We start from the raw sequence: 15570 nt of genomic DNA, 5'->3' as shown, positions 1-15570 counted from the left end.
AGAACTCATAGCCCACGCAACGCTCCAACGGTGTAGGTGTTTTATTAGTCAGTGGTTTGAGCGCAGGCTTAGTGCAACATTCACTATCACGTGATTCCTTTTTCTTGACCCCTGAACTCGGAATAAATTGTATTTTTTCTCTCTTTACAAACAAACGGTCTCACAAAAATACTTGCGCCCTGTTCTCCATGGGTTGTAGAAAGATATTAAGCTATTGCCTTTGACATTGACAAAAAGTTTAAATGTATTTTGAATGTAATGTTTCTAACTATCTCATCAATCTGTATTTATTTATGTTTTCTTTGAGAGTGTACATATTAGTGTAATCATTGGGTATGTGTGAAAGTATGTGAGAGACAGGCAAGAGACAGATACAAATCATACAAAATAAAGATAAAAGATTATGCATAATGGGAACATATTATCTTCATATACAGTATTGGAATTGGGAACATTTCTATATTTTCAAATACACATCTGTATTCTCTTACATTTCCCTCCTGGTACCCCTCCATCCATAGGCCATAGTTGAGATAATTATTTTGTAAAAATATAAGAGATTTACAGAGGTGATCACAAATCAAACTATCAAAGGGGTGCAAGAGAGACAGAGGGATTATGTAAATTGACAGAAGGAGCTAGGGAAAGCAGAAGCTCTAAATAGCAACTGTCAATGGCCCATTTTCAAGCCCACCCTTGGCCCCCAACCAACATATACCTCTCAGTTTCAGGCTGACCCTAGCCCCTATTAATGGACCCTTCTTCATTCCAAATACTGTATGATCAGCAGGATGATAATAGCTCTACTTTGACCTTGGCAACCTCTCCCGAAGAGCTGTATAGAATATAATGGGCCACAAACCATACCCCTCCCCCCACTGGAAATGTATGCATCAAAATGTGTTGAAAAAGACACTTATTATATTAATATTGTGCTGCAATGTCATATAAACACATTTTCACCAAGGTCAAAACAAACAAATCTGGTGTCAAATGCCTTCTCAGTTTGCAAGTATATTACATATATTGAAATCATGTACTTAAAACAGCAAATGGAACATAGAAATCTGGTGTGAAATGTTCAGTTGGGTCAACCTCTTTGCAGATAGGAAGGAATCAAAAAAGAATAAGCAATATGGTAAAACCCATGCAGTGGCAGGTAGCCTAGTGGTTAAGAGTGTTGGGCCAATAACCAAAAGGTCACTGGTTTGTATCTCCAAACTGACTTAGGCACTTAACCCTAGTTGCTCTGGATAAGGGTCTGCTAAAATGCCATGTCAAGAGAGTCTATTAAATTTGACTGCAGACACACAAATCAATGGTGCTAATATGTTTATTAGATGTTGATGGCTAACCCTTTCCTAATTCTTCTTGCAAAAAGCACAGCCCTTGAATGGCTTTGAGATGGCCCTGGAAATGGCCCGGAACATTCTCACAAACAGGGGACGTTTACGGGACTCCTGTGCAGGTGCTGGTGGCAGGTCGTCCTCAAGTTGGGGAATGAATGGGACAGCATGATCATCATCTGTGATAAGAGAACATTGCAGGATCAGAATTGAACATGACAAATGTACTGTCATTCTCTCTGACCACAGTCTAAACCAACCAGACAAAAGGTAATACATCAAAATGACAGCATCTATCATTTTGACTTTGGGAAATGTAAGAGTCGCTACAATGTATGCCTGACAGCTCGTCAAACTCAGTGGCCTTGAGAAAGCATTATGGGACCAGAGATGAATAAACCTCAGCATTAAACTCAGTAAAGCTGCATTCAGTCTAACCACTGGCCACATCTTGGCAATGCATCAAAATAAAACGATCATCATTGTGTGTTGCTTACACAGCGCAACTCGAGAGGTGCTGAAACGCTGCGAAGGCAGCTCCTTTTGAGCGGGGAGGCTCTCTGGTTCCACTCTGCCCTTGAACACCTGTTGCAGAGTAAATTCATCCTTCCATTAGACGCCCCACAATGTCTCACTCTGACCCCATTAGCTTTGGATTCTATTTCAGCTGTAATGAAGGGGAAAAACACCAAACATGGAGCTCCATACCTTGATCCTGACCGTTGGCAACTTTGGGCAGCAACTGAACCTCCGGCCCTGACTCTTCTTCTTCACTCTGGCAGAGGGGACATGACAAGTCTCTGTATCGCCAACAGCTGTAGAAGTGCACCTCACAGGCAATGCGGTGTCAAGGCAGTTGGCATGGAGCTCAGACATGTACTCAACAACAAGGTCACTGGAGGCCTGGCTAGTGCCTGACCTGTGGGTACTTGTGGCCTGAGAGAGACAACTCTCTGACCTGTACACAATATCTGAGGGCAGAAGAGATAAAATAATTAAGCTCAGGTGCATATTTTACAATAATACACAATCTTGAAAATCGAATGAACACAATTGCAATTAAACTATTGAGCTCAATATGAGTGAATCCTACATTCAACAGGAGCTAATCAATTTATTGCATATTAGAAAAGAAAAGAAATGAAAAGTGTTCATTTCACTTACCATGCACATAGGTCGCGGCAGACACATCATCGGTCAACGCGTCCATCGCCTGGCTACTCATCACCATACAAACCTGAGAGGTTTTAGATGAGACATCCTCGTAGATGTCACGGACAGACATCACATGAAGATGATCCTCTTCACCCACATCAGGCTCATCATCTTCTAGTCTGTTCAGAATGGAGTCCAACATCTCTGTGGCAACTTGGCACTCTTCGGTCATCTGCTCGCCCACAGATGAGTGCTCTGAGCCAGCTACTCCGGCTTTGATCACATTCAGAACCTTTGTGAGGATCTTCTTTGCGCTGTGTCGGACTAACTCTTGGCTGACTGCAACTGTTGGGTCTTTGAGGTCATTGTTGGTAGACACTTCCATGTCCTGGATTTTGTCAGCGGTTACATGGGTATCCTGGTGGTCTTGCTCGTTGTTGAGGAGGCAACCAGTGTACAAACTCTTCAGCTTGTCCACAGCTGTGCTGTAAAGTTTCTGGGAGGATAACTGGACCTGTTCCCAGAACTTGCTCCGCTCTGCCCTACTCACCTCAACTGCCTCGTTTAAGTCCACTAGAAGGGACTCAAGAACGTGAGTTGAGGCCTCAGCAATGGTCTTTGAGGAGACGTGGGCTGACAGGATGTTCACGGTTAAAGGAGAATCTCTTATGACCTGAGTCACTACCCGTTGTGCCTTGGCAGGGTATTCTGCCATTAGGCTGTCGGTCTGAAGGTCAGCAGAATGCTGCTTTTTCCTCTGTGTGGTCACGTCCTGTGCAGTGAGTGGATGGCTTAGGATAATTGTTTCCTGAACCCTCTCTGATGGTGGGAAAGGACAATCAATGAGCAGGGAGTGGTAGATGGCAGTGGAAGATATTTCTGGGTGTTCTCTCACAGCCTCCGGCTCCATGATTGCTGAGGTGCCCTGGAGCATGTCACCAATTTCCAGATTGTCGATGCTCTTGACACCCGACGCTAGACGTGCTAGAAGGTTTCTAGCCATCTGGAGCGGATCAAAGGACTCATCTGAGTTGCTGTCAAGCTCTGTTTTTAACACTTGCAGGACAGTTCTGACTCCCGCTGCTGACCAGACACAGAGCATCCTCGGGTCGGAGTGGGAGCGAGACAGAGGTGAGTGGTTCGAGGGACCACTGCTGCCCTGTGAGGATCTGGATCCCACCTCCAGCTCAAGATCAGACATGGATGTCTTGAGTTTGACTGCAGCTTTCCGGACCATGTCCCTTGCCACACCATCAATGTCGAGGCCTTCAATCCCGTTCCGGTAGCCAACGCTCTGGGGCCCGGATAATGCCTGGTTCTCTAGATATCCAAGGGCATCCAGGGTATCATCGAGCACCAAATCCACCAAATCACTGGACATGGCAGTGATTCTGTCATGACCTGGCTGGATATTCTGTTCTGTCAGGGACCAATCCCACAGGGATCCGCCGTACATTTCAGCCATTTTCAACTCGACGGCCCTGGTGATCTTTGCCTGAGACAGGTTCAGCAGGTGGTTGCTGCCTGACTGTCTGGCTGACATCCTGGTCCCTGATCTCTGGACCACCAGACTCTGCACCTCAGCCGACACAGCTGACAGGAAGTAGGTGCAAGGTGAGGACACCCGAACCTCATGTCCTGTCTGAGCATTGCTCTTCGCCCTCTGGATGCTGCTGATGGTTGCAACAATGACCTGACCTGCCAGTGGCCCTAGCTCTGTCTCAAGCCTGCTCTCGATCTCCAGAGGGGACTTTCCAGACAGCCGAGTGAGCGCCATCTGTCCCATGATATGGCCATTCATTGTGGTTGTGATTATCCTCAGCATCTGCTCAGCAAATTGACTGCTCGGTGAGCTGATGCTGGTCGAAGGAGCTTCGGCTCCCTGACTGGCACATCCTTTCAGCACAATCTGGGCTAGTCTTGCATTTATCTGCTTGATGATGATCTCCACAATGGCCATGATCAGCCTGGTGTCCGCAGACAGAATAATAGGCCTCATCTTCTTCGGTCTCCTCTGGATGGACGGCAGTATGACCTCACTCAGGGACCTGTGGGCGTCTCTGTGAACCTGACTGAAGATAAAGCTGTGAGACAGTCCAAACACAGACCTCAGGGGGTCTGAGCGGGGTCTGTCCCAATCCTCTCTATCTCTGTCCTCAGATGCGGAGCAATATTTTCTTAGGTTGTCATCCTCTTCCTCATTTCCCAAAGACTCATCTGAGCTGAAGAGGGCCCCAGAACAGAAATATGGTAACAATGTCAATAACAAACCTTTCTGGACACAAACACTGCTAACATAATTTAAAAGAAGCAAAGGAATTGTATAAATTAATCAAAAAACTAAAGTCATACAGATGCAGGATCTTAATTTGATCAACAATGTAGGAAATGTAAAACGTGTAGTGTATTTATGGTTTAAAAAGGCTTCTGAGGTTTGTAATTTCCACTTGATTTTACCAACCCCTACAAAAATGTCCAATTAATTATAATCCAGATAATAATCTACATTTCCTGTTGCTGCAGAATTATTTTCCTGCTGTAGCAAACTTAAGATCCCACATGTGTATTCAGTGGAAATAAAACATTTTAGAGAAGTCATTATTTATACACAAGGAAAGGAAATAACTGTTTCAACCATTATGGGGAGGAATATGCTCATACATACAAAATGGGGGAGGGGAAGGGAGTTGGGTTCCGTGTGCTGGCACCAGTTCTAGGGTTGGCGACCTCGCTTGGCCCATGACTTGGCCCAAGGCTGAATCTGATGCTGCGGCATGTGGAGGCCGCTCCCAGATCTGCTACATTGATTACGACTGAAGACCAGGAGGAGGAAGTTGATGATGATGATGATGGTGTCCAGGGCAAATCCCTATCCATGCTGAGATCAAGGGCAGGGACCACCTCAGTTGAAGAGGCCTTCTTCACCCATGACAGGATGTTCTTGCACTTAGCATGAGCCTCAAATATGGTGAACTGTAATGTAAAAGAACCGCCCGGAAAGATTGTTCTAAAATCGAACAAGATCTAACATTCACTTAAATCCACCATCTGTCTACATTGTGCTGTTTGGCGTATGTATTTATTACCTAATCCAAATGACACAGCTTATTTGATTAAATAAAGTTATTCTATTCAACTTCCTCCCACCTTGTTTTTGAGATATAAAGCTTCTTCACCAGGTTATCATTGTCTAGACTCAAAGTGCTGACTCGCCAGCTCCTGGTACATTTACTGAGGTTTTGTAATAGAATATCTAGGCCAGGGATGGGCAACTTTAATGGGGCAACAAAAAAATCTGAAATCATCATGAGGGGCCTAAGTGGCTCACAGGCCTGCATACCCACATCCATACCCACACATGCAGTCAGAGTCGGCCCTTGCGTTTTAGGGGCCCTAGGCAAAATTGTGTCGGGACCTGCCCACTTTGCGAGCAAATCATTTTGGCAGACCCCCTCTTGAAAGTGGAGAGAATAAAATATAGGTTTTAGTGTTCATTTCTTGCAATTCTTACTTTTACCCCTTTTTCTCCACAAATTCGTGGTATCCAATTGGCAGTTACAGTCTTGTCTCATCGCTGGAACTCCTGTAAGGACACGGGAGAGGCGAAGGTCGATAGCCGTGCGTCTTCCAAAACACAACCCAACCAAGCCGCACTGCTTCTTGACACAATGCCCACTTAACCTGGAAGCCAGCCGCACCAATGTGTCGGAGGAAACACCGTGCACCTGGTGACCGTGACAGCTTGCACTGCGCCCAGCCCGCCACATGAGTCGCTAGTTCGCAATGAGACAAGGACATCCCTGCCGGCCAAACCCTCCCCTAACCAAGATGACGCTGGGCCAATTGTGCGCCGACCCATGGGTCCCCTGGTCGTGGCCGGCTGCGACAAAGCCTGGACTCAAACCCAGAATCTCTAGTGGTTTAGACCACTGCGCCACTCGGGAGGCCTAATTTCTACACATTTTGCCCTGCGGCAGAGAGAACATTTTGACATTTTAGAACTACTTTCATGCAATTCTTCTCATTTTGCTATGGGACAGAGAGAAACTCCCCCACAGTCGGCAATTCAACCACGATTACCACAAGTTTAGATAGATGTCCACTAGATTAATTTAGCCCCCCAAAAATGTTTGAGCTAACATGGGCTAATTGAGTGACTGTCAGTGACTGACATAGCAAGAGGAAAATTGCTGATGCAAAACCACATTTTTAAGTTGCACCTTGTGTATTCTACTGTACTAACTGTCAACAGTAAGTTGAGACCACGACAGTTACAAAACAAAATGGATCCGCGGGCCTACACAAGGGGATCTGCGGCCGCCAGTTGCCCATCCCTGATCTAGACTGTGCCCCAAATGGCACCCTTTTCCCTATATAGGGCCCATAGGGTCCTGGTCAAAAGTAGGGCACTATGGAAAATGACACAATTTGGGATGCACTCAAAGTCTATTTTACAGTTTCCTTGATGTTAGAAATTCCAGAGCTAACACTAACTCACCCTTTCATGCATATTCTCAGTAAAAAGAATCCATTGCCTGCAAAAGAGGTAAATAGATGAGTACTGTTAATTATTAAAACTATCTAACCCTTGACCTCTACAGAACTTTCATACTTTCATAGTTTTTATGTCTTCACTACTATTCTACAATGTAGAAAAAAATATAAAGAAACACCCTGGAATGTGTAGGTGTGTCCAAACTTTTGACTGGTACTGTACATGTACACTACAAACACACCTTCTGATTGGTTCTTTGCCGGTTGCAGAACATACAGTATAGAGAATAGGAGGCAAGTATGGGGAAAACAAAGAGCAACCTACTTCTCAGTCATCTCCTCCCCTAAGAATTTGAGTTCTGAGGAGGAGCTTCTCTGGGCCAAGGATAGGTTGCAATGAAAAGTCTGATGTGGCTCCCATGTGTTAGTCTCCTGTGACTGGATGGGCCGGCTAAAGCATCCTCCATCTCTCTTTCTGCTTCATCACCCTTCTGCATCCTCCATCTCTCTTCTTTCAGTCTCCTGTGACTGAGATGGGCTGTGACTGAGATGGATGGGCCGGCTGATTCTGACAGCCTCTGTCTCTCTCTCTGCTTCAGTCACTGAGATGGGCATGTATCTCCATCTCTCTTTCTGCTTCAGTCTCCTGTGACTGAGATGGGCTGGCTGACTCTGTATCAGCATCCTCCATCTCTCTCTCTGCTTCAGTCTCCTGTGACTGAGATGGGCCGGCTGATTCTGGATCAGCCTCCTGCATCTCTCTCTCTGCTTCAGTCTCCTGTGACTGAGATGGGCCGGCTGATTCTGGATCAGCCTCCTGCATCTCTCTCTCTGCTTCAGTGTCCTGTGACTGAGATTTTACATATCACCTTACTCAGACTCTCATTAATTAGCCTACATTATTTATCAAAAGGTTATATAACTTTTGACCTCTGACCCTGGAATCTCTTCAGAAAGTCCTCTATGCATAATGTCACCTTGGTGATCACCTTTACCCAACTACTCACTATTCCTGACTTTGATGGCAAAACTTATCTTTCCTTTCAAAATGTGTGATATAAAAAAAATCTGAAAAACAAAGCCTACCTCAACTTCTTTCTTCTCCATATTATCACCGGATGTATCACCCCAAAAAATTATGATGCAATTACATTGCAATAAAATGCAGATTGATACATTTTCAACCACCAACAACGCCAACTTGATGACTGAATGGATGGTCAAATGTCTGATCTGTTTCAAACATATGGAAGGCGTTCCATACGAACACGATCACTTATGACGTATTTGATACACGTCACAAACGTAATTGTGCGGTAAATGCAACAGTCAACAGGTGGCAGCAAAATCAACGGTGAAACAACAGATACCAGACTAGACCACTGAGCGTTACAATACTTTTCCAGTCAAATCAATTCTGCCTCCATAAAAAAACGTTGCTCTGCCTCGGACCTCAGAACAGCCATTGTCGCGAGTTGTCACACAATAATTCCCGGGTTCTCAAGCATTATTGCATAAATGCCAACAACAGATACTAGACTAGACACTATTCCAGTCAAATAAAGTCTGCTTCATAAAAAAAAAACATGTCTCGGCCACCACAAGCAGACTTAATTAAAAATGCGTAAAGGAAAATTGTTTCAAAGTGTGTTTGTAAAATGTGAGGCTATATATGATATATTTACACCTACGCTTGTTTACACCCACCCTTTGCAAAAGATACCATTTTGGTTAGTGTGCTGATATCAACCTTTGGTGTTGCGATGGTACATCATTTGCACTTCCCATTGTCTAGACTCGAATATTTGACAGCACATGTCGATATCACCTTGAACTGTTGTGTGGCTCTAGAATGCACAAAATAACATTGGTGATTAAATAGGCAAGCAACATGTCAATCCATTTTTGACCTCATCCAAGCCCCACCCATTCACTCGGCAGCCTTTATAAACTAGCTGTCATCAAACCTAATCCTTACTGATTGTTTCCCTGCCTTGAACGGTTGTCTCCTGGGTCTTCTGTCAGTCTCTTCATCTCAACTTTAAAGGTATGCTACTTGAATGGTGGCGCCACAACTCCCTTAATTTTGCATTAAATCACAGCGTTGTGTTTTACGCGTCTTATCGTTGTCGATCTATTCCTTTCATGCTTTTAGGAAGTTGGTGGATCAGTCTCGCTTGTGTTTTGCCTTTCACATTTACTAACGTTGGCCAACTGTTAGCTAGGATGCCACGTAACTGCTTGGTTCTTCGCCCGTTTCTACCCAATTCGCAAGCTAATTGACATGCATTGTGTGACGCTTTAAAGTTAAGTCCCATCCTAATAGTAAACCAATGACTTGGATCAGTCCTATATTAACTGTCAATAGCATGCTATCTCGTAAACACCGGGGATGTGCATTTCAGTTTCAACGGACGGATTGGCTTGCGTGGTGTTATCAGTTAATTTACAAAGCAAATTAGTTAAGCCTTGCGGGTTACCTTAAGCCAATTTATTTGTCGCTTTCGTGTTACAATAAGCTCAGTTGTAGGTGGCAAGTACTTGACAATTCGACTTTAATCTACTTGGACTTTATTTCGATTAACGGCAGTGGCAAGCCGGGTCATGTGGCATTTACTAAATATGGCTGCTTTCAACAATGGGATGTGCTCAAGTTCATTTCTTTAACGTCCTCCGTAGCTCGCTTAGAAAGTTAAATTAATGTCAGTGTGACTCGCATTTGCATTAAATCTGGACTTGGCCAGTTAACGTGAACTGCTTTTCGTTGGTCATTCAAACAATCTCGATGTAAAAATGTTAACTTCTATCAAATTCGTTTATCTGTGCGCAGTTCGTGTGGTTGTGATTTGATTAGATGACTGTCATTTTAATGTACCTAAGTCGGTAGGTTATTGAATTTCTATTTTTAAAAAGCCCAGAAGTTATGCTTGCGCTAGAGTTCAACACTGCATTGTCACACTGTTGCAGCATCTGGTTGCAGTCGAATGTAGTGAACCGTACTTTTCATAGATCTAAACATAAAACAGCTAAAGCCTGAGCTCACTTCGCACTACCATTAACTAGGCTACAGTACCAGTAAAACAAACCCCTCGTTTGTCCATGTATGTAACATGAGTTGCGCATTGGCAACGAAACAAATTCATACTAAATACCCCATAGGCATGGAATGGGCATGTGGGAATACTTTCCGCAGGATGGTGATAAGAATAGATCTGTACTGGCCTTGGCCACTATCCCACTAGGTACAGTACATCTGTTCACTCCATAGCAGTCGAGGTGACATTGAAGAGCTGTCAACTGGCAGTACATTGATAAAAGGTTGAGCTGATGTATTGTGCAGAGTGGCCTGGCTTACTCCATCCAATTCAGGGGCCATTTGCATATCCATAACCACAAATTAGGCAGTTTATTCATTGTTAAAGTGCATTTCACTGATGGCCCACTACCATCTCTATCATCCTGTTGCAGCACCATGGCAAACACCGAACGTACCTTCATTGCCATCAAGCCCGATGGTGTCCAGAGGGGGCTTGTGGGGGAGATCATTAAGCGCTTTGAGCAGAGGGGCTTCAGGCTTGTGGCCATGAAGATGACCCAGGTATGTGAGTAACTGCATCTTTTCAGAGTTGTGTCTTGTATGGTTCAATGGCATTGAACTGAGTCTTTGTGATTGCAGGCATCTGAGGACCTTGTCAAGCAGCACTACATTGACCTGAAGGACATGCCCTTCTATGGTGGCCTTTGCGCCTTCATGCACTCTGGTCCCGTTGTTGCCATGGTAACTATCCTCCAGACACTACTTGCAGGCCTCTTCAAAATGCTCGCTCACTGCTAATGCCACCCTGAACACAATACTTCAGGTTCTCTTGAGCAGTGATTGTGATAGAATGTATTGTTCCACTCAAGCCTCAATTTTTACCCTCCCCTTGCGTTCAGATCTGGGAAGGCCTGAACGTTGTGAAGAACGGCAGACTGATGCTGGGAGAGACCAACCCTGCAGACTCCCAGCCCGGCAGCATCCGCGGTGACCTCTGTATCACGCTTGGCAGGTAAGTGTCCGCTGATTCCTGTCCATACAGAATCTCATATGGGAAGAAGTAAAGTGCCAAACCAATTGGAGTAGTGTGTGTGCAGCATAAAAATGTGTAGATCATCGTTGGCCAGGAATCTGATTAAAATATTCATGCTGTAATGGATTTTCTGTGTAGCGGTGTCTTCCGCAGTGGCTATAGTTCCAATAAACTTAAAGCCTGTTATCCACATGATGCACAGTTGCTGATTTGCCTTTTGTCATTACAGGAACATCATCCACGGCAGTGACTCCCTTGATAGTGCCAAAAAGGAGATCGGCCTGTGGTTCAAGCCAGAGGAGGTGGTTGAGTACAAGAGCTGCCAACATGGATTCCTGTATGAGTAAATAAAATGGACTTGGAACAGGAACCGTCTTATCGCAAACCATTCTGAATGCTGTTGATCTGGAATTGTTCATGTACCTTGTGACTTGAAGGCACTTACAAATGTAAATAAAAAAAACTATCATGAAGTGGAACATGCAAGGCTCGCCTAGTTTACTTGATTTAAAGCGTTGATTTCATGAATTGGTATTGTCCTCTGGCTTCTGTTCAGTCAGTGTGGGCCTCTATTGAAGGGGCTTCAACATTCATAAATGGCAAGGAATGCTGTTGGATATCCTTCACAATTTGCAAGGTGTTTACATGCCATTTGTCTAAGGTGTTACCGTTCAGGGTGCCCTCTAGTATAGCTGATTATGCTCTGCTGTGGGGGGGGGGAGTCTAAATGTGGGTTGACTACCTAATTGGGTCAGCTTAATTCTACAACCATGACAGTTCTGATACCTGTTTTCCATTGGGCAAGCCTGACAGGTTTTGGTAGACCTTAACTGTTTGGGCAACATTACATCTTATTGTGCAGAAAATATTTGCAATGTGGTGGTTAGGTATTGTCAACTACACCCTTCTGGGTGTTTGACTTGCCTAAATGGGATGTTAACCTATATGCCTGGTTTATTGGCTCAACTTGGTTACATTAACGATAGCAGGGGTATTCAACGCTTACCCTGTGAGGTCTGGTGCCTGCTGGTTCTGTTCTACCTGACTTGCACCCACCTGGTGTCCCAGGTCTAAAACAGTGATTGGGGGGGGAGCAGTGAATTTTTCTACTTCCCCAGTGTCCAATAAGCTGGTGGATGAATGTTTGTCCAGTATGAAGTTGGCATTGGCTAAACTTTAGCTCCATGACCTCTGTATCAGGAAGGCCATAATTGTCACTCCAGCCACCCTAGTCATACTGTTCTCTCTGCTACCACATGGTAAGCGGTACCGGAGTGCCAAGTCTAGGTCCTCATTGCCATAACCCTGAAGTATTCTGTTAATGGTGTAGGTCACAAAACAATGGACCCTGGCATATTTTTATGCAGTGTAGAAAGTTAATTTATTTTACAATACTTTTTCCACAAACATGCTGCAAAATTCAAACATGTTAAATGAAAGTAAACATCTAAACATTTTACTTTTGTATTTGATATACTGTAGCTTAGTAAACTTCATGTTCACAGCACATTTACCATGGAAACCAAGGAACAAAAACATACTTGAATGAAGAAAAAATAATTTATCCCACAAATGCCATGCAAAGAATTTTTTGGCAGTTAATACAAATCTTTCATAGTTGTATCCAAAATACAAGAGAACTGAATTTCTCCATGGCCACAGTTTATGAAAATCATTTAATTCTTAAAAGGTTATGAATATCAAATATATATATATAGCACCATAATGAAGAGGTTTCACAATAGAAACAAGCACACAGATCCATGTTAGTGCAAAGACCAACAGTTACACATAAACCAAGATCAACTAGTTAAGCACAAGAGGACATGTTCACACTGCTGCATGCACATATTTTGGTTAACAAACACACCCTCAAAGTCTTGTTTTATTATAATATTGATGAAATAATGCATTTGAACGTCATGATCAGAATAGTGTAGCCCTGTATTTTGTGCGTTTCTTTTCTTCTTTCAAATACCATTCATTCTCATGTTTAACATTTGTGTTACAAGGACGATGGAGACCAGGTTTGTCACCTCAAAACAGTCATACCATATATTAACAATGTAATGTATATTTCCACCATTGTCTTTGATGCACAGTCTAAAGTTTGAGTGAAAGTACAGCTCCAAGCTTAGGATCTCACTGCATTAGGAGAGTACTGTGATAAGACGTTATTGCTTGACAGTGACCTTAGGCAATCTTTGGCATCACCATGGTCACCTGAGCTGGTTTACACCAGCCAATGCGTAAAATGTACATTTTCATTGAGACTAATACTAGTTTGAGTTTCACTCAGGGCCAGACATTGAAACAAACAGTAACAACAGTAAGACAAATCGACAAAGCTAACATTTAACTGAACTTTTGGAGAGAAAAAAAATAGTTCAAGAAACACCTACACATGATCAAACAGTGACAGACAGTTAAATCCTACCTCTAGAGACAAAATATATGAGAAATCCACTTGAAATGGGACCTTGTATCACATTCAGATAGGTCTCTACATTAGTGAGATGGTTTACCAAGTGACACATTTACATTAAAGACCGATCTTGGACTAACACATTTTGTTAATATTGTTGACCACATCAATCTCTGAAGCCTAATTTCAGCATGCCAACAGCCAATGACAACACCTTTCTCAATAACCATAACGACAAAGAAGCCTATAATAGAATACGCTAAGATTTCCTGAGAGTAAATTGTCAACCTTACTGGTATATAAAGTGAGACAATGGAGTGCAGTCGGTATTTGATAAAGTATGTAGATTATAATCCCTCATATGGCACAAAATAAATCACCATATGTTTGTAAATTGGCTCTGTTATATACTGTATGCTTTGTTAATAAATATTTAATGTGATATATTTTGTTTTATAAATCAATCTTGACATTCATTTAATATCTCCCAACGAAAGGATGGCCTATGAATAAAATGTGTGATCATGAGTCAGTGAGTGTGACAATTTAACCCAAGCCTACCATTCACTTACTAAGAAATATGCACACAAAGTGATTTAAATTGTCATGGAAATCACCTTGATGTGCGGATTGACCAGAACCTGACTACCTTGCAACAGGAGATTACATTCAAATTCTAAAAGAGGAAGAGCAAACATAGCATTATTTTGAAGATTTTCTTTTACAAAAGGCAGTACATTCTCTATTTAGATAAATGGTTCTCATGTTGTTGATGGCAGTGAAGTGATGAAACACTAATGATGATAATGACGAACAATAGCCCGACTCTTACAGTGGCTTGAATATTTCCTCGACTCACATTTATAGTATCGCTCTGAATTATGACATAATTCATGTAGAATAATGCTACATACATTAGATATAACACATTTCAGATAGATCTCTGTACTATTTGACACAATAGTCAAGGTTTGCATATCATTGTGTAGTAAACTATGATAGAACTAAATATTACCACAGTGAATGATCTGTTTTTCATAGAGTATAATTTTTTGATTTGACAAATGTGCCTGCAATCAACTGGCCAAGAGGAGTAATATTTGTAAACATACTTTAAATTAAGGCATGGTAAATATAGTGTGGGAAAAGGATCGACCTGAGATTTGGGGCTCGTCCACATTCTCCATGGTAAATGTCCCAGTGATAGCTGTCAGTCATGATTGGCTATCACACAAATGGAACACAAGATCCAGAGATTGTGGTCAGGTGCTCAAATCTTAGTTGAATGTGTGGAACTGGTATGAAGCTGATTGGTGGGGTGTTTCTACTTTATATCTGAGTGATTGTTTTTTTTACCAGTAAGGTTAAGTCCATTCAATACCGACATACAGTTGAAGTCGGAAGTTTACATACACCTTAGCCAAATACATTTAAAACTCAGTTTTTCACAATTCCTGACATTTAATCCTAATAAGAATTCCCTGTCCAAGGTCAGTTAGGGTCACCACTTTATTGTAAGAATGTGAAATGTCAGAATAACAGTAGAGGAGAGAATGATTTATTCAGCTTTTATTTCCTTCATCACATTCCCAGTGGGTCAAGAAGTTTACATACACTCAATTCGTATTTGGTAGCAATGTTGTTAAATTGTTTAACTAGGGTCAAACGTTGTGGGTAGTCTTCCACAAGCTTCCCACAATAAGTTGGGTGAATTTTGGCCCATTCCTCCTGACAGAGCTAGTGTAACTGAGTCAGGTTCGTAGGCCTCCTCGCTTGAATGCGCTTTTTCAGTTCTGCCCACAAATGTTCTATAGGATTGAGGTCAGGGCTTTGTGATGGCCACTCCAATACCTTGACTTTGTTGTCCTTAAGCCATTTTGCCACAACTTTGGAAGTATGCTTGGGTCCATTTGGAAGACCCATTTTCAACCAAGCTTTAACTGACTGATGTCTTGAGATGTTGCTTCAATATATCCACGTACTTTTCTTTCTCATGAGGCCATCTATTTTGTGAAGTGCACCAGACACTCCTGGAGCAAAGCACCCCCACAACATGATGCTGGCACCCCTGTGCTTCATG

General features: G+C 42.9%; 2 protein-coding genes across 3 annotated transcripts; one reads left to right on the top strand and one right to left on the bottom strand.

Annotated features, from left to right (window-relative positions):
• Nucleotides 1-34: 34 nt before the first annotated feature.
• Nucleotides 35-5640, bottom strand: LOC112259181. Of its 2 annotated transcripts, XM_042327346.1 has the most exons (5): nucleotides 5167-5640; nucleotides 2511-4723; nucleotides 2055-2317; nucleotides 1844-1931; nucleotides 35-1525 (listed from the first exon to the last, which is right to left on the bottom strand). In XM_042327346.1, exons 1-5 carry the CDS (start codon nucleotides 5376-5378, stop codon nucleotides 1362-1364), a joined length of 2940 nt encoding a protein of 979 aa, XP_042183280.1. In that variant the 5' UTR covers nucleotides 5379-5640; the 3' UTR covers nucleotides 35-1361. The 2 variants fall into 2 exon arrangements, with proteins under 2 accessions (XP_042183280.1, XP_042183281.1); XM_042327347.1 differs by lacking the exon at nucleotides 1844-1931.
• Nucleotides 5641-8900: 3260 nt separating this feature from the next.
• LOC112258577 (nucleoside diphosphate kinase A) lies at nucleotides 8901-11544 on the top strand. Its single transcript, XM_024433021.2, has 5 exons — nucleotides 8901-9042; nucleotides 10464-10593; nucleotides 10672-10773; nucleotides 10932-11044; nucleotides 11295-11544. The coding sequence occupies exons 2-5, from the start codon at nucleotides 10468-10470 to the stop codon at nucleotides 11410-11412; spliced, it is 459 nt and encodes a 152-aa protein (XP_024288789.1). The 5' UTR covers nucleotides 8901-9042; nucleotides 10464-10467; the 3' UTR covers nucleotides 11413-11544.
• Nucleotides 11545-15570: the final 4026 nt, after the last annotated feature.

Source organism: Oncorhynchus tshawytscha, linkage group LG09, assembly GCF_018296145.1.
Source record: "Oncorhynchus tshawytscha isolate Ot180627B linkage group LG09, Otsh_v2.0, whole genome shotgun sequence".
NCBI classification, from domain to species: Eukaryota; Metazoa; Chordata; class Actinopteri; order Salmoniformes; family Salmonidae; genus Oncorhynchus; species Oncorhynchus tshawytscha.
This window is presented reverse-complemented; position numbering and strand designations above follow the sequence as displayed.